General features: G+C 39.5%; 1 protein-coding gene across 1 annotated transcript in view; it reads left to right on the top strand.

Annotated features, from left to right (window-relative positions):
- erbb2 (erb-b2 receptor tyrosine kinase 2) overlaps positions 1-18,413 on the top strand; it is a 70,205-nt gene extending 51,792 nt beyond the window's left edge. The window contains exons 15-27 of the mRNA XM_062984058.1: positions 571-731; positions 2,534-2,581; positions 3,953-4,091; positions 4,879-5,001; positions 6,192-6,290; positions 6,458-6,643; positions 8,193-8,348; positions 9,463-9,538; positions 9,630-9,776; positions 10,935-11,032; positions 12,997-13,170; positions 13,252-13,519; positions 15,014-18,413. Of these exons, the coding sequence (XP_062840128.1) occupies positions 571-731; positions 2,534-2,581; positions 3,953-4,091; positions 4,879-5,001; positions 6,192-6,290; positions 6,458-6,643; positions 8,193-8,348; positions 9,463-9,538; positions 9,630-9,776; positions 10,935-11,032; positions 12,997-13,170; positions 13,252-13,519; positions 15,014-15,402 (2,064 nt within the window). The 3' untranslated portion in view covers positions 15,403-18,413. The remainder of the gene's footprint in view (positions 1-570; positions 732-2,533; positions 2,582-3,952; positions 4,092-4,878; positions 5,002-6,191; positions 6,291-6,457; positions 6,644-8,192; positions 8,349-9,462; positions 9,539-9,629; positions 9,777-10,934; positions 11,033-12,996; positions 13,171-13,251; positions 13,520-15,013) is intronic.
- The last annotated feature ends 1,069 nt before the right edge of the window (positions 18,414-19,482 follow it).

Below are 19,482 nucleotides of genomic sequence, written 5' to 3'. Positions count from 1 at the left end.
CTCTTCTTTTGTTTAGAAGAGCACAGAATGGTATTTGGGTAAAGACTTCGGCTGTTATCGGCAAGGTTGTGTAAGCTTAATTAGAAAGACTCATTCGCAGGCAGTGAAGTAAGAAGCCTTTTCTTACACATATTGGGAACACGATCCAGCCGAAGGGAAACACTTTGAAGCATTGTTGTGTTTAATGAGAGAAGGTTCAACGTGAGCTTAACTTTTTAACTGGAATCAGTGGGCTGTCCTTAGAGCCCACAATATTGCTGCATATCCCAGTTGCATAACTTCTTTCCTTCATAGGTTATGAAATGTATAACAACAGCACTAAGTTCCTGAGGCAACTTTGCAACAGCTCCAGACTTGGTGACTCCAGATTCCTAGATTCCTATCAAGTCAGCTGAGTTTCTCCTGATTTGTAGCTCATGTCCGTCTATGGTCATGTCAGCACCTGGTGAACCTGTATGGTAAAACAACAAGCTGAGATTTAGTCTGAATACATTAGCTGAAATGCTTGTGTACACTCCCATTGCACCTAATGGAAAGTCTTTCCTGACCCCATTTCTTTTTCCTTTTTAGGAAGCAGATCAATGTATGGCTTGTGCTCATTACAAAGATGGCCTTTCTTGTGTGGAGCGGTGTCCCAGTGGTGTGAAGATGGATAACTCTTTTGTTCCCATCTGGAAATATGCTGATGATGAAGCCATTTGTCAGTTTTGTCCAATCAACTGCACACATTCGTGAGTTTTTAGCAGGATTGAGGTCATAGTGCGGATCAACCTTAAGCGGTTCTTGGCATATTATAGTAAAAGTCGGTGGAAACTGGGGAAGAAGAACTGCTGAGAACTAATCTGTACTAGAAATGTGAAATTACCTCCTTTTCCCAGTACAGACAGTCCCCAACTTACAACTCATATTTAAGAACAAAGGTGAGAGAATAGGAAGTGAGATAAATCTACCTCTAGGAAGAGAAATTCACCCCTGAAAGAGTTATCATGGGGAAAAGGTGTCTCCGCTGAACCTTTCTCACCAACCCTTGTTTCCACAACAAGCCAATTTTTTTCAAAATCCAATTGTCACAGGGACGGAAAGTGAGGTGAAACCTTCTGAACAGAGGGACAGACAGCAAAACAAACTCTACAAGGGTGTTAACTCTTTCCTATGTTATCCAAAGCACATGTGTGTGTGTGGAGTTACACTTTAAAATGTACTTGTTGTGACTTACATACAAATTCAACTTAAGAGCAAACCTACAGAATCTATCTTGTTTGTAACTTAGGGACTGCCTGTACTTGGCAATTCCCTGCCCTAGCAATGTACTACACTATGCAACACGATTTTTTTTCCTGGGTTATAAATGTCATTTCCTCATTGGAAATGACATGGAAAAACATGGAAAAAAATTATTGAACTGCAAAAACTTTGCTTTTTTTGGGACTCCCTGCAGCACATTATGCTACAGTTTTTCAATGAATATCTAATAGAGTCTCAACATAGTTTGTCTTAGCCACAAAAATGAAGTTTTTGGGGTATAACAACTACTTTCAAATTAAGTATCAAAGTAAATACCACACATTAAACAGGAAACAACTTTCAAACCAGGGAAAGATTTTTTTCCAGTTTTGTTACATAGTGCTATAGGGGAAGGAGGGAAGTCTGACCTTCCCATTTTCACATTTCTTTAGCCCCCAAATTTTCAGCATTACAATACTTTAAAATTCCACTTCAGCATTTAGAAATACATGTTAGGCATTCACAGAAAATGGGCAAAGTTACCAAGGAAATATAGATCCAATATGGGGGACACATCCCTGGACTGTGCATGACTATGGGAACAGTGGATAGTAGCAAGCCTTTTTCCATAATAACCTTTCTCCCATAGAGTCCCTCTTAAAATGGCAACAATAAGTGGCACAGCATCATTTCTGGTCATCATTTTGAAATAGGAAACTGGAGGCAATTTGTCAAATTGAGATACATACGGGGAGCTGGAGGGAATTCTCCCATAGCCCTGCTCTGTTGCCCACCATTGTTATAAAAGACCAGTGAAGCCTTTTGGAAAATCCTTCGGCATGTTGTTTATAGCTTTACAGGAAGAAACCTTTGTGAACATTAATTCTCAATCGCTTTAATCCTTTTTTTAAAACAGAAAAATATTTATTCTCAATTCAAATTCAATTTCTCAATTTCTATAGAAGTAATATTTTGCCCACTGCTTGCAGGGGACAGTCAGTTTAGTTTGCTTGTACTTCCTAATTCATTTATCTAGATGTATTCTTGACTTCCTTTCCTCATTTTTAATACTTTTTGGGCCACATAGTCTGTAGTTGACTGCATGTGTATTTATTGGTCATTTCAACCCAATAAAATTCATTATACTGAAAGGTAAATTGAAATGAGCACAATTATAACTAGTGTGAATTGTAAAAATAGGGCTTTGAGGCAGTCATGGTGTCCCACACTTGTCATCTTTGCTGAACATTTAAACCAATGTTTCGTAAATGTATTGTTTATGTGACATGACTAGTGTTTCTCTTTGCAGTTGCGCAGCCCGAGATGAATTAGGCTGCCCCGTGGATCAGAAACCTGGGTATTGGACTTTTTCTTTTTATGTCTTAAGATGGTGTACATAAGACATATTGGGTGGAATCCTGTTAGAGACTTATGTGTGTGTGTGCTATCCTATAGCTGTTTGGAAAGGGTCTTTTCCAACTCTCTCTACATCTGTCAAGCCTCGAAATGGCCTGCTGCTCTTATAATTTATCAGGAGAAATGGGGAGACAGGTCTAAGGTGAAGGAAGAGAAGGGTACACCTATTTCCTTTCTCCTCTGAACTGTGATGAACTGGTTTGTCAATGCCTGAATAAGGTTGCTGTGAGTTTTCAGAGCTGTATGGCCATGTTCCAGAAGCATTCTTTCCTGACGTTTTGCCTGCATCTATGGCAGGCAACCTCAAAGGTTATGAGGTGTGTTGGAAACTAGGCAAGTGGGGTTTATATATCTGTGGTATGTCCAGGGTGGGAGAAAGAACAGTTGTCTGTTGGAGGCAAGTGTGAATGTTGCAGTTGATCACCTTGATTAGCAGTGATTATGTTCATGAAAGCCTTCAACAACACAGTGCCTGAATAGTCTCTTTACTCTCCCAAGTTGGGAACCAGCAGAAGTTGTCCCTCTTGGAGCTTAAAACAGGAAAGGGATAGGAAAGATAATTTTTGACAGGGTGGAAAGGGCTAGGGAATAACCTTTTTGCACCTCATCCAAAAAAGAAAAGAAAAGAGGGAGACATAAATAAGGCATGGAGAAAGAATTGCACAGGGTGAACGTTGCCCTCCATTTGCTTGGTCTGGGACTTTGGCCATTGTGTATGTGGGAAGAGGGGCACCTAGAAGGTGTCAAACATTGGAATGGTTGATGGCACACATTTGCAGAGAAGAAAAAGAACACTAATGCAAACAACCATTCTGGAAAGCCTTCGCTTTTAGTTTTTTTTTTGAAATTTTATAAACGAAAGTATGTTCCGAGTCTATTTGTCTGTACAGAGAATCTTTCAGGGCTGTTGCTTAAGAAATACAAAGCGTTTGGGTGTGCTGTGAGTTCTCATAAAATAATAAATGGACAAATTGGGAAAGATTCTCAGGAGAGTCAGAAAAGTAAAATGACAGTATTAAGTAGCTTATTAGCTCATAATCCTTATTATATACTTATTAATAATCATACAACAGGGTAGTTTTTTTGTCCATATGCATCTGAAACCATGAAAAGGGAGAAGGGAAGGAGACGTATGGAATTTCTCAAACATCACGGGTGGAACATTCTGTGTGCATCTTCTTTGCTTTTCCCTTTGCTCCAAATGCTGAGGAGGTAAAATCACCCTGAGAGCTGATTTCCACCCAGAGTGTAATTGGTGAGCCATCCCTACCTTTTAAACTACTTATTTTTCTTTTCTTTCCTCCATTTTCAGCCAGGCTACCTCCATCATAGCTGGGGTGGTGGGAGCTGCCCTTGCCCTGGTCCTCTTGCTTATCATCATTGTTTGCATCAACCGGCGGAAGCAGCAAGAAAGGAAACACACAATGCGCCGTCTTCTTCAGGAGACTGAGGTTGGTTGCACTGAAAATACAAGATCTCGTAAATCCAAAACTGTTTCTCACCCAGGTTGGACTTACAGTCTCTTAAAAGAGTGCTCCTGCAATTAAAAAGTTGACTCCCTCCCATTCTTGTGGGAAATGTGCCCATGTACATTTTTATTTATATTGCTTCTTCATTTATTTATTTATTTATTTAAATATTTTAATTGTCTCTCAAACTTCCAGGTACCATAGGTTCTGTATATTTAGTTTACCTAAGTGAAAATTCCATGTCCCGTGAATATGAATTGCTAGAGGGCAAACAAGAAACAAGGCAGGTTGTTGTTGTTTTATATGTATGCTGCCTTTCTCCCAGAGCGGGACCCAAAAACAATTAAGAAATATTCACAATAAAAATTTGAGGCAATTAAAACTACTTAAAATACTATAAAACATTTTAAAAACAAATACAAGTTTAAAAAACGAATATAATATCCCCATAAAATGCTCCTTTATGCCCTGCATGTGAACATGCCAGAGACATATTGTTCACCAGTGTTTGAAGCCAAATACAGAATGAGATAGATTTTAGATTCTCTACATCATATACGTAAAACAGGTTGAAATAGTTCTGAAGGAGCAATCTCCTGAATTATCCCCGAAGAGGTACATAGCACTACCCCCCCCCCATTTCTTTTTCATGTTAACAGAATTATTTCATTTCTTTTTTGCATGTGAGACTGACTGATGGAAAATGCTACCTCTGTTTCTCTCCTGATCTTGGTTCCTTCTCCTGCTCTCTTTCTGTGGCTTTAATTAGTTGGTGGAGCCATTGACACCGAGTGGAGCTCTGCCAAACCAGGCTCAGATGCGTATTCTCAAGGAGACGGAATTGAAAAAAGTCAAGGTGTTGGGGTCCGGTGCTTTTGGAACAGTGTACAAGGTGAGAAGAATAGAAACTGATTGGTTAAATATCTGTAACTGGAAAATTGTTTTGCCAATTTGAAGACCACAAAATTCTTCCCAGAGAGGCAGGGATCATATCCCTGGTCCTTTTAAAAACTTTTTTTCAAGGAAACATTTGCATTTTCCCTGTTTTCCATAGGATATTTGTCAAACGTGATCCTTTTTGTTAGGAGCATGTTTGGGAATGTGTTTTGCGTCTCTGGTAAGATGTCATCCTGTACCAAGATTGACAAAGTTGTGCTTAAAATCTGTAGTTCAAAGTACACTTTGACTGAATGCCTTGCATGTTGCCTATTAAAAAACTTGAATGGGAGCTGAAACTGATCATTTTGAACAAAATGTGAATCACTGTGTGTTTCTTATTTGAGTCAGTTCTCAAGTTCTGCTTAAAATGATAGAATCATAGAGTCAGAAAAGACCACATGGGTAATCTAATCCAACCCCCTACCCTGCACAATCAAATAATAATAATAATAATAATAATAATAATAATAATAATAATAATAACTTTATTTTTATACCCCGCCCCATCTCCCAGGTGGGGACTCGGAGCGGCTTACATGGGGACCAAGCCCGAAACATACAACCATAAAACGATAAAACAATTATTCCAACAGTAAAACATCAATATCAATAAAACCATCATAGTAATCAACATACAGCATAAAGTATTAAAAACAGGAGACTAAAACAGGGATCAAAGCACCCCTGACAGATGGCCATCTAGCCTCTGTTTAAAGGTCTCCAAAGGAGGAGCTTCTACCACTTGATACATGGATTAGCATCCACTGTGAGTGTCTCCACAAGCCATTCTCCAGCCTTTTGCTCTCTAGATCCATTGGCCTGTGATAACTCCCATCATCCTTAATCAGCCATGGTCCTTCTTCACCATATATTGAAGCATGTGTGCATCCTTTTGCTTAAAACTGTCGGTGGAAAAACATGTTACATTATGGTAGATTTCTCATTGTTCATAATTCTGCAGAATAGCAAGGTTTATGGGTGGGCAAACTATCATGCAGTGTATTGAGTTAGATCCTTTGTCTGTGTGTGAACATAACAAGTTCTTTCATATTTGGTTTTAGCCCAGTGTTTGCATTATATTTATGCAGTTTCCTTACATTAGTGTATTTAATCACATGGTCTTTCTCTTGATCGTCTGTGCAGGGTGTTTGGATTCCAGATGGTGAGAACGTGAAGATCCCAGTGGCCATCAAAGTCTTGCGAGAAAACACCTCGCCCAAAGCAAACAAGGAGATATTGGATGTGAGTGGGGAGGGCATTATGAGTCTTTCTGAGTGGTGTGCAGTTGGCACTATAATCCTTCCCTCCAGAATATCCTTCATGTTTCTCCCCTGTGGAGTTTTTCATCCCCTCCAATTTCCAAAGGAGACATCTAACATTTTCAATTGCTTCCCTTGATCCTTTCCCAGGAGGCATATGTCATGGCAGGTGTGGGCAGCCCATATGTTTCTCGGCTTCTGGGAATCTGCCTCACTTCCACGGTGCAGCTGGTGACTCAGCTCATGCCCTACGGCTGCCTGCTGGACTATGTGCGGGAGAACAAGGACCGTATTGGTTCCCAGGACCTTCTGAACTGGTGTGTGCAGATAGCAAAGGTAGGCGGAGCTGCAAGGCAACAGTTGGATTTCATGGTGATGCTCCTTTGGACATAGCAACATTTTTGCCAGGCCTGGGATCAATCATTACTAATATTCATCTTTCAAACCATCTTTCAGGGGGTGGGGAGTGGGCTACCGAGTCAGAATAGTGGGATCCTCACCTACATGTGGTTTGCAGGTCTTGGATCTATCAGTATGTTCTACTGTATCCTCTCATATTTTCTTCCTTCTCTTAAAAGAGCCACAATAAAAAATAAACAAACAAGACAATAGTACTGTTACGTCTAACTTATGCAAGCCACAAGTTTACCAGCTGATGAGAAGTAGACTAGGGATGGCTGGTGATGTTGGTGGATTCATGATCAAACGTGGTTTCTGCACTTGTCTTGGCTACCTAAAAGAGGATTTCGGCTGGTGGAGCTTGTCTGACAACTGCAGCAGTCTAATTGGAGTAGCTGCTATGTGACATCATAGTTGTTTCTTTCACAGCAGTAAAGGAATAGCTGAGTACATACCACATGCCTTAGTACAGAGGCTGAGACCTTGGGAATATGTCAGCAATCTGAAAACTTCTGCATTCCTCCCTCCTCTTTTACATGAGCTTCCTTATTCTTCTGAATATGCATGCAACTATCATTCTTTTTTTACCACTTACTTACACTTCCTGCAGGTTTGTGAGTAAAAAAAATGGATTTTATATGACCCGTATATAAGTCGAAAGCGTTCCACAGAGAAGGGAAAACACTAATTCTACCTCATGGCCACTTCCTCACCTAGACTCTCAAAAAGGCCAGAGGTGGTGCCATAGCAGAGAAAGTAGAGGAACTTGGTGCTCTTAAGTTCTCCTGGGACAAACTAAACTCTTATCTGGTTCTTTTTTTCTTTTCTTTTTTTTATAGAAGTTAAGGTACAATACTAACATTGACTCATGGATAAATTCACTAAGGTTTATTTTTTTAGATTGATTATTTGACGAACATTTATATAGGGTATGTATACATTTGGGGAACACTCACAAATAAGTGGCAGAAAACATACTTTGTTTTTAGAAGGCTTCGGCTGAAAAGCTTACTCTTTTCCAGTTCAGTTAATACTTTCTAGTGCTATTCTTCAGGTGTTGGACTATGCTCACATATTTCCTTATATTGACTATGCTTCATAGGGATAATAGGAAATATAGTTCAGCATTATTTGAGAGCAACTCATTCTCCATTTGTGAAACAGTAGTATGGCTGAGGTTGTCCTCTTTTGTGCCTGCTGTTGAAGGAAATGTTATTAGTTGGAGATTGGTTTGGCTTTTCTTTTCTTTTTTTTCAAGTATGTCTTGGATTGATTTGTTTTTAATCTAGATGTTGTTTAGCAAGTTTGTGCAAAAGTTACTAAAAAGAAAAGTTAATTTTAATTGCACCCACATTTCAGTAGATGGGCTGAAGATGCACGTGCAAGCAACATCTGCATTATTTACATATTTTAAAGAGTTCCAGTGATAATTTCCCTTGGCTTATCTTTGAGGGAAGCCAACAGACTTTTGTCTCTTCCTTCTCAGGGTATGAACTACCTGGAGGAAGTCCGTCTGGTCCATCGAGACTTGGCTGCCAGGAATGTTTTGGTGAAGAGTCCAAACCATGTGAAGATCACGGATTTTGGCTTGGCCCGACTGCTGGACATTGACGAGACAGAATATCATGCAGATGGAGGAAAGGTAGGACCAAGTAGAAGACAAACCTAAAACACATTTAACACTGGGTTGTTTAACTGGTGAGATCGCGCCAGCGTGACGTAATGGTTAAAATATTGTACTAATACATGGGAGATACAGCTTTTCTTCTGCATTCATTTGAATTTAACTTGGGTGACTTTGGACCAGTTGGTCGTCTTGAGTGTGAAAGTAAAGTGTGGAAAGAAAGACAAAGAGCCATTCTGTCTTCAGCAGTAATTCATTCTTTCATTAGAATCTGGAGCCCCACTGCACTATGCTAATGTATTTTTTTAAAGTTTCCAAAACCAATTTTGCCTCCAACTGCTTTATTTTGTTTGTTATTATTTAATATAATAATAATAATAATAATAATAATAATAATAATAATAATAATAATAATAATAATAATAATAATAATAATAAAACTTTATACCCTGCCACCATCTCCCCGACTCGGGGCAGCTCACGTTGTTACAAAAGTAACAACACAAATACATTAGCACAATATACACAGGTTAAAACACAATAAGGTAATAAAACAAAAGTTAAAACAAAAGTTAATACAACAGTAATAATATCAAACAACTACCAATACAATTCAGTCAAATTTCATAGGTGGGGGGGACTGCAGCAGCAATATAAAGATAGAATCATTAGATTAATCATTAGATTTCACACTTTTACTGGTGGTCTTTTGAAGATCCCAGGAGCAGAAATATTGACCTTAGATCTGTTGAAATTGCTTATCCCTATTCTAAACAATATTAAGATAGATGAACCTGTATGTGTACCATACAATGTCTAATCATACATGCAGGCTCAAATGCTACTTCAAAAAAGAGTCTATTGTGAAAAAGTAGAATTCTTTTTAAAAATGCAGATAAAGTCTTGTATTGAGGAGTGGCCAGTTCTGTCCCCTCCTCTCTCAATCTCTAGTTTGAACTGAAACAGTCCAAGCATAGACTTACCCCCTCTCTGAGAACTAGGCTGATGCCGGATGCATACACACATTCGCTCTTTGAAAACATTCCCATGATTAGCTACTGCTTGGAACCATCCGGATAGACAGATTCCTGGCAACATGGTAATCTTTGCGGTGTTGTTTTGCCTTGCCCAGGTGCCCATCAAATGGATGGCATTGGAGTCCATCTTGCGCAGGCGATTCACTCACCAAAGTGATGTGTGGAGCTATGGTAAGCCAGGCCTCCCATTCTTTGTCCATATCTTTCACTCCCATTTCAAAAACTGGACTGATGCTTGATGCCACTTCCATTTTCTGTCCAGGTGTGACTGTATGGGAGCTGATGACATTTGGTGCCAAACCATACGATGGCATCCCAGCCCGAGAGATCCCTGATCTGCTAGAGAAAGGAGAGAGGCTGCCGCAGCCCCCCATCTGCACCATTGATGTTTACATGATTATGGTGAAATGTATGTTACCAGGGGTATTTCTTGATTTTGGCATACAAGGTAGAAGAGTTGTATAAGGGCACAGTAATAATCTTGCTTGCATCTGCTTCCCAGCAGCCTTGTAATAAAAAAGCTAGAAGAGAAGCCTGGCAACTTGATATATTCTGGCATACTTTCATCTAACAAGATAGGCATCCTTGAGATTGTATTTCATTCAGCTGTAATTTCTTTTGACGGCGAGGACCGGTGAGATTGCTTGCATTCTTTTGAGAGTGAGATAGACCACTTTTATTTTCTAGCTGTGTTCAGTGCATTGATTGTTTGATTGGAAAAGCTAGTAAATAAATGTTCAAAGTTTTGCTTGCACATATTCAGAGATTTATAAGCAATGCCATTCCATATGAATGTAGAAAAGCGTGGAATAAAATTTTGCCCAGTATTGAGTTTTTTATCATCTCTGCTTCTGTTTTAAAAATAAAATTCCCAACCTTTACAGTATTGTATGGACAACTCCAGCTGGATTTTTAGGCATCTATTTTTTTGCTGTTGAAGGATAGGTCCATAGCATCATGTGTAGCTCCTTGTCCTCTTATGAAGAGAAAAACCAAGAAAAATGATTTGAAATTACAAACATTGCAGAACATATTAGGCAGAAATGAATCAGGTTTTCCCAATTTACAAGAAATCAGCTTTTCTGGACACAAAATTTGGACTGTAATTATAATTTTTCATGGCGAGGCAAGAATCCTGTTGATAGCCTTTACTAAAATAGGCTTACTGTAGCAGTCGAATTTACCTATGAGTGCTGATACACCATTTCAATGCCCAATTTAGTAACCAGCAGAATTCATGTCAGAGTATAGTCCTATAAATACTGAGTTTTAGAATACTACATACAGTAGTGTTTTGTGAATACGATTTGGCCTAACACACTAGAAAAAAGGCAGGGTTCTAAGTATGCTTTTTCTATGATGGGGAAAGAAATAATTTGAGATTCCAAAAACTTTTAAATTTTCCTTAATTCTTTCTTGATACCTACTAGTTCATTAAATAGCTGAAAGCGGCTTGCTTTTACTGCCTTCTCTGTCTCATTAGGAGAAAATAAGTTCTCTTTTCTCATAAATTCTTAATTTGATCTGATGCACTGGAGGGAACACTTGTGCTGTGTTTTCCCCACAGGTTGGATGATTGATTCAGAATGCCGGCCTAAGTTCCGAGAACTGGTCACGGAGTTCACTCGTATGGCCAGAGATCCACAGCGTTTTGTGGTTATTCAGGTGAGAAAATAGCCTGATTTATCCGTGAAAGGTTTGAGCCATGTGGAGTTTTCTCCAGTAACGATATTGCTGTTAAAGTGGGGTGGAAGTGGGGTAAAAAGATGAGAATCAGTAAGGTTACAAAACCTCCTACCAGATTAGACAGAGTTTATCTAGTGCATTATTTTCCCAGCTAGGTATCTCCAAAATGATTGCTGTGAGGAAAGAAAAACACGAACCTCTTGTTAATCCAGTTGTTTGTGGCAACTGGTCACATCTGTGCCTGGAGTGTTTGGCCCTCCAGATACTGATAAATTACAACTCCCATAATCTTGCACCATTAGCTATACTGGTAGGGCTGATGGGTGCTGTACTGCAAAAACATCAATACAGCTGCTACCACTGTGCTAGAAGATGTGCTAGAAACTAGTTGTTGGACTAAAGGCACATTTTGTACCAGATTTGGTATGTAGAAGTTTCTGAATATACACACTTTATACTGTATATAATACTATATGGACTGAAATTCAGTGAACTAGATTTTGCTCCTCTAGGACCAGATAGATTTTGGAGAGCAAAGATATTTTATTCCAAGTTGGATTGACTCTTGTCATATGTACAGATGTATGCAGGCATGCATGTTGTTGTTGTTGTTGTCTGCTGCCTTTCAAATATGTGGCTTAGTTCATTTGCTTCAATCCTCTGGAACCATCTCTTTCCAGGAAGTACCATCTGTCCCTAGCACTATGGCATCAAAAGCAAATAAGCAGTGAAATCTGAGAAGTGTTACAGTTTTTATGATGTCAGTCACTGTTTCCTTAAGGAACATCATCACCTGATATGCTTCTTAAGTTACAAAGAAAGCAATTCACAGCTGACTTTTGGAGGAACTTCATGTCCTGACTACTTATTACATAGCAAAATTCTCACAGAGCAGGCCGGTCATGACTTATATGACAGGATTGCAGACCCTATGTGTCTGTGTGCTACTCACTGTGTAAAATTGCAATTGATATTTTTATGCCCAGCACTCTTAACTGCAGAGAAAGCTCATAGTTGACATCTCTCCTGATTCCAGACAGTGTGGCTATGTGTTCAGCATAGGATGTGCATTAACACAATGATTTGTTGTTGTTATGCCCTTCAAGTTGATTCCAACATATGGCAACCCTATCATGGGCCCTTTTTGGCAATATTTATTCTGAGAAAGTTTGCCAGTGTCTTCCTCTGAAGCTCAGTTGATGAAACTTGCCTAAGGACACCCAGTGGGTTCAATTGCTGAATGGGTATTCAAACTTTGGTGTCTCCCATGGCCGTAATCCATCACTCAAGCCACTACATCATGTTGGCTCTGTGGTTTATTGGGAGACCCTCCATTTGCAGAGCAAATCCTGGATTTAAGCTGTCAGGTAGCTTCTCATCTAGCAAATACTGGGAGAAAACAATAGTCTGGTGATGGAGGAGAATATAATGTCATGGCACGTTACATTCTTAAACTAGCATGCTGCCTTCAGGTATGGTGGAGTTGGGCCCCATTCCTAATTCTGAAAAAAGACTAAACAGCCACTTCATTTGGCTTTTGTATATGGAATACAAATGTATGCTAGTTTGGGTTTTAGCCTCATTTAGCAAAATATCTTCACTTGGCCTTTGTCACATCGAAAAAGCATTTTTTCTTGACTTTTGATCAAATTAAACCAAATGCATTCAGATTTGCGAACAAGGAAATCATCCGTTCATATCTTGGATCTTGCTTGAAACCATTGGGTGGCCTTCAATAAGCCTTCACAGCATTATGAGAACCAAAAATATTGATGTATTTAAATATGTGGGGGAAAAAGAATATTAATGTACCACACAGATTTATTTATAAGAATTATTCAAAAGATAGAGCAGATTCCTTCCCAGTTCCTACCTCCTCCCAGCGGGAGAATCCCTGAATCCACAAATACTTATTTTTATTTGATTTATTCTTTTTTTGACAGAATGATGATAAGATGGGTCTAGCCAGCCCCATTGACAGCACTTTCTACCGCACGTTGCTAGAGGAAGAAGACATGCAAGATCTGGTGGATGCAGAAGAGTACCTGGTCCCCCACCAGGGGTTCTTCAGCAGCGAGGCATCACCTGACTATCGTCCTCGGATTCCTTCAACCAGAGTAAGATTACATCTCACTCAGAAAATAATGATGCTAGAGAACACATACAGTTCTGAAGGTGATTCATTTCTTTCCTTCCAGAGTGCCACAGAGACTCAGCCAGATGCAGAGGAGACTGACGAATCAGCTCAGAGCCCATATTTGGGCCCATTGCTCCCGGAACAGCCAGACACTGTACTCACTAACTTGATGCTCGATGGAGACTGTGCAGCAAGCAAGGCATTGCAGGACTCACTGCCGGAGTCCAGCCCTCTTCAGCGCTACAGTGAAGATCCCACCAGTCCCTCAACTAATGAACATGAGGATCTGGATGCCCAAAACTACAATTCACCATCTGGTTTCATTCCAGGTATATGCACTGTATTTGTATTTACAAAGTGCAGAACTAGAAGCTTCTATTGGTCCAATGGGCGGCAGCCAGATTTCTCACCGGAGCCGTGTATGTCAGCTCCATTGGCTGCCAGTCTGCTACCAAGCACAATTCAAAGTGCTGGCTTTAGCCTATAAAGCTCTAAACAGTTCCGGCCCAGTTTACCTGTCCGAACATATCTCCCTCTATGAACCATCACAGAGGTTAAGATCTTCCGGAGAGGCCCTGCTTTCAGTCCCACCTCCTTCACAAGTGAGACTGGTGGGGACGAGAGACAGGACATTCTCAGTGGTGGCCCCACAGCTCTGGAACTCTCTTCCCAGTGAGATTAGCTCAGTGCCCTCCCTCTTGGCCTTGACCCATGTCTTTAGGTCAGTAAAGTAATGCAGTGCAAGAAATGAATAGGGATTATGTGCAATTGAGAATTGGAATGGCTTCGCTTTATGATTCTGGATTATGATTTTAATGTTTATACTAGGATGTTTTAATTCTATGTCTTAATGTTTAAATGTTGATTATGTTTCATGTTTTAATGGTATTAAAGGTTTTAATTCATAGCTATATGTTATTGTTTAGATATTATCGTTTGGTATTGAATTTTGCCATTATTATGTTAGAAACCACTTTGGGTAACAAAAATGGTATATAAATGCAGTAAAGAAATAATAAATAGAACAGGGGATTTTCATGTTTTTCATAGAAACATACAGTTGGAAGAGACTTTGGAGCAACAGAAAACAAGCTTGCTCCCTCCTCAATATGACATCCTTTCAAATAAGTAAACATGACTATTTTGTCCCCTCTTAACCTTTTCCTCTCCAGGCTAAATACAACCAGCTCCCCAAGCCATTCCTCGTAGGGCAGTGGTTCTCAACCTGAGAGTCCGCAGGTGTTTTGGCCTACAACTCCCAGAAATCCCAGCCAGTTTACCAGCTGTTAAGATTTCTGAAAGTTGAAGGCCAAAACATCTGAGAACCCACAGGTTGAGAACCACTGTTATAGGGCTTGGCTTCCAGACCTTTTACTATTATGGTCACCCTTCTCTGGACGCATTCCAGTTTGTCAATATTTTTTTAATTGTGCTGCCTAGAACTGAGCATAGTATTCCAGGTGAGTTCTGACCAAAGCAGAATAGAGTGGGACTCTGATTCCCTTGATCTTGACACTGTACTTGTATTGATGCAGCCTAGAATCACATTAGCTGGTTTAGCAGGTACATCACATTGTTGACTCATCTTCGACATACGGTCTACTAAGACTCTAGATCCCTTTCATATGCACTCTTCTCAAGCCAGGTGTTTTTACTGAGATGTTTTTTTCCCCTAAAGTTCCTGGTTCTTAAGTCTTGAGGGGTCATTATTAAAAGACTCAAAAGAGCAAAAAAGATGATGTTGGTTGGATGGAGAAGGGAAATAAAAAAGACTATGTCATGGTTTTGTTAAAATCAGTTTTGGTTTTCTCCTACCTCCGCAGAATATGTTAACCAGCCAGAAAACAATTTGCCTTCCTGCAAAATTGTTCGACCACCTGGGACTACCCTAGACAAGCCAAAGGGTCATTTTGGCAAGAATGGACTCATCAAAGATCCAAAGAATACCTTCCCCAGCAGTTTCACCAATGTGGTGGAAAACCCAGAATATCTGACGCCATGCAACCTCCCTGTGGCTGGCCCTTTATCCCAAGCCTTTGACAATCTTTATTATTGGAATCAAGACCCTTCCAAGAGCAACCCAGTAGAATTCTTTGCTACCTCCGTTGCTCCTGTTGCCACCACTAATGGCTTCACTACAACCCCAACTGCGGAGAATCTGGAGTACCTCGGTCTTGCAGAATCTGTCACTTGCTCCAAGGAGTTTGCATGAAGGCCATTCCCCATCACCAGAGACTTCAATTTTCATAGTGAAGGCAGCTCAGGACACAAACTAGTGAATTATTGATTCATGTAAGAATGAGCAAAATTCATATAGGCCTCTTCAGGCCAAGGAGGTTGCTTTTTCCTCTTCTTCTTGGCAGCTAGGCTAAGGCAGGGGTGGACAGAAGATAGATCTGGATCGCATGGCTGATTCACAGTGCATTACAATGGATTGCTGATTCCTGATTCCTGGAGCAGAAAAAAATGTCATCCCTTCCATATACACTTTAATTTATACTGCTCAAATTTATACTGAGATGATCCAGGAGTGTTTTTGTGTGTGGGAAACCTTTGAGCATCACTCAGGACTAATTCCTGGGCCCAGAATTAATTTTATATGTATGACTATTGCATCATGTTCTGGTTGATGGATCTAAGGGTTCCCTGTATGGGCTTTGTGACAATTTCCATCAGGCATGCAAACAAAATGGAGTGCTCCTCAGTGTCTTCTCCATCTCTTCCTTGGATTACAAGACAGAAAGGGTGAGACCACTACTTGGATTATTTTATTTAGAATTGAAACTTCTGGAGAGGGTGGGTAGAGAAAAGCCACCAGAAGATATTCATCCTGGATTTTGCACTGACACTAAGGAAAAGCCGTGAGATACTGTTTTGGAAGAAATTGAGGGCAGAATGTGAGTTTCTCTTTGAAACTGTGATGTTTTTGATTGTGATAAAAAAGGGAATTTTTGTTTGGACTTGAGAACAGAAAAGACATTGTTCTTTCACAAGGTTACATCAAAATGTATATGTGGTAATAGAGTCTGGAGAAATAATTTTGCGTCGTAGCAAAAATCTTTGTGATGATTATGCTACTAGAAGAATCAGATGCAGAACAACAAAACCCCAATTCATTACATGATATGGGCAGCTTTATAAACTACAGTGTTCCCTCACTACTTCGCAGTTCACTTTTCGTGGATCCGCTGTTTCGCAGTTTTTCAATAAACTCTAAAAGACTATTATAAATCATAAAAAATTATAATTTACAGCCTAAGAAAGGGAGGAAGGAGAAGTCAAAGGGAGAGAAAAGGAGCCCAAGCGGCAACAAGAGGAGGAGGTGGTGATTTATCAACACACAATTGGTTGATAAAGACTTAAAATAGTGTATAACTACTAAAATAATGTATAAATATTAAAAATAGTGTCCCTACTTCATGGATTTTCACTTATTGCGGGTGGTCCTGGAACCTAACCCCGCGATGTGAGGGAACACTGTATAATAATCTGAGACTAATTGAACATCTTACTATAGTGCAGTAATATATTTGTTTATTTTTTTAAAGTGACACCACTTTTTAATACCAAATTTTATATTGCATTGTTGTGGCATTCAATTTGAAACTATACAGAAAAAGCCAAGAGCAGCAGACATACTATTTTGGGTGATAGAGAGGGAGATTTGAGCTGCTATTCTCAGTGTTCTTTGATTATTTATTGCATTGAAATTGGGTGGGGCTATAAAAATTGCTGTCAGAAGAACAAAATAACGGTTGTGGAGATCCCGTTTCACTTCTTTGCTCTTTTTTTGTGGGGAAAGATGTCCAGAAATACAAGCTTGAAGGTCCATGGGAAAATCTCTGAAGTCAGAGAAGTCCTGGAATAAGATTTCCAATGATTGTGGGGTGAAGATTCAATGTTCTGTCCTTGTTGACAAGCAAAATAGTCTGCCGAATAAATTATGTATAATAAGAGGAATGTAGCAAAACTGCTCAGTTTGGGTGGTTTATACAGACCACTAAACTGAGCTTTTATAAGTGCCTTAAACATAGAACTCTAAAGCAAGGCCTATTACTCAGTGTTTTTCTCAAAGAATTAACTGGGAATTGGATGTCAATGGTAGGGATGGCGATTGTAAATATGATTTGCATCTTGCTCATTGAAATGTAAAGTTGTTGTATTAATTTTGGACCTTTTCATCTCAAAAATTCAGCTTGCTACGATATTATCTTCACATGGAACTGTCACTTCAAAATCTAACTATGTAGAATTCAGCTGTTTTTTGGGGTAATAGTAGGAGGAGGATGGGAATCAGAGCTGGTCCAACAATGAGGCGAATTAAGTGGTCGCTTTGGGCACCAAACATACGGGGGCGCAGTCGAGACTGCTTTTTCTGTTGATTTGTTGTAAAACATGATGTTTTGGTGCTTAATTTGTAAAATCTTAATGTAATTTGATGTTTAATAGGCATTTCCTTAATCCCTCCTTATTAGCCAACATTTTCACTTATCCAACGTTTATTTTTCAGTGATTGTTTTTGGGGGGGCGCCAAAATTCTGTTCGCCTACACTTGAAAAATACCTAGGGCCGGCTCTGATGGGACTAGAAATCCTTACAACTATGAGAATGTAAAAGCAAGTGTTAGGAAAGATTGATGTTGGCTTTAGAGAAGAGATCAATCTTTCTTGTCCACTGTAATTTTCTATGTATTGACTTCCTCCCAGTACAGAGGCAGCTCTTCCTGGAAGGTAAATGGTCTGTAATGGAAAGTTAAGTTCCTTTGAAAGTAGAAAAAAATGACCTGTGATGCTACATGGGGTAGTCAGCAATGAAGACACCACAGTGCCTTTCTTTGAAAAATTAAGTGTTCTCCTTTTCCTTTTTTCTTAGTCTCAGGATTCTAAAAACTAAAACAACCTGTTCTCTGAAGGCAGTTCTCTATGTAATTGTGATTAGAATGGCTTGTTCTCAGTGTGTTCAAATCTGTGGGAACTGCAAATAGTACTTTCAGCACCATCTATGGAAACTCTGTAAGTAACACAAGGTAAAATTAAAACACAGTCGATTTTGGGCATGATGGAGGGAGGGGGGAGGAGCCATCGAACTTCCCTCTAAAACCTGTTTTCAAGCTGGTGCTATTTTGGTACACTGACAGTTATATGCTGTGGATGACTTCAAAACAATCAATTGTGTCATAAGTATTTGTATATCTGAGAATTATACATTGGTTTTCATTTTCTATATTATTTTTCCTGAGTATTTTTATGGGGTAAACATTTGTTGACATCTCCTCTCAAAAAGAGAAGATGAACATTCTATATCCTGTCTATGGAACAGATCTAGGCAGGATAAACGGATAACTTTCTTCTACAAATTACAGTGAAGTGAAAGCTTCCAAGACCAGAACTCTCTCAGCACTGACACTCTATACTTCTAAATCCCTGTGGCCTTGCTTTTCTTTTGTATCAGTCTTGATGAACAAAAAGAAAGCCTGGCAGCAGTATGTCATTGTGTTCTGTAATGTGTGGACACGTTTCTCATACATTTCTGGCTTATGACATGTTTGCAGGGACTGTCACGGTTACTATTCCAAGGTGATAGAAGCTGCAAACCCTGAAGGACATCAACATTGGAGATGTTTTTGACAAAGTTATTGCTTGAAGGAGAGTGATAGTGACCGTCTGTGTTAGAAGTCTCCTGAGAAGACACAAACTTTAGAAAAATCTTGACCTCATTAATTATCCCATTTTTACCCAAGTTCCTTTTCTCATCTTATTTCCCCAGTTAAAACAAATATGAAGACAAAGTTACAGCAAATGTACAGGAGATAATTGCAACCAAGAAGAAAATACTTATAACTGGAGAGAGGGAGCAGCAGCAATCTGTAGCAGTGGAAATGAGAAGACATCCCATATTATAGGCAAAAGGGGTCACTTTGCTGTGCATGTAACCTAAAAGATTAAATGTCCAGTCACAGCCAAAATTCCTTCATCCACACATACAAAAAAGGTTGCAGTGGATAGAAACCCAACTGCTCTATTCATGGAAATCAAGATGTTAAGTATATGAGTCAATTGTTTCTAAGGTACCAGCCCTTTTACATCATTTGGTAAAGTAATCTTGGAGGGCTGGGCACCAATTCAATCTCCCGGGTTTTTAACACCAGTGGGATCCCCCATCATATCCTGCTGGTTCTACACACCAAACTCTTTTGATGACAAAATACAACTGATGACCTAAGCAGATACTAATGGTAAAAATTCCCTTGGTTAAAAAGCTGAGAGTAGCTGAACAAATGCGTGCAGCAAGC

The sequence above is a fragment of the Anolis carolinensis genome, chromosome 6, assembly GCF_035594765.1.
Source record: "Anolis carolinensis isolate JA03-04 chromosome 6, rAnoCar3.1.pri, whole genome shotgun sequence".
NCBI classification, from domain to species: Eukaryota; Metazoa; Chordata; class Lepidosauria; order Squamata; family Dactyloidae; genus Anolis; species Anolis carolinensis.
Note: the sequence above shows the minus strand (reverse complement) of the source record. Positions and strands in the feature narration are given on the sequence as shown.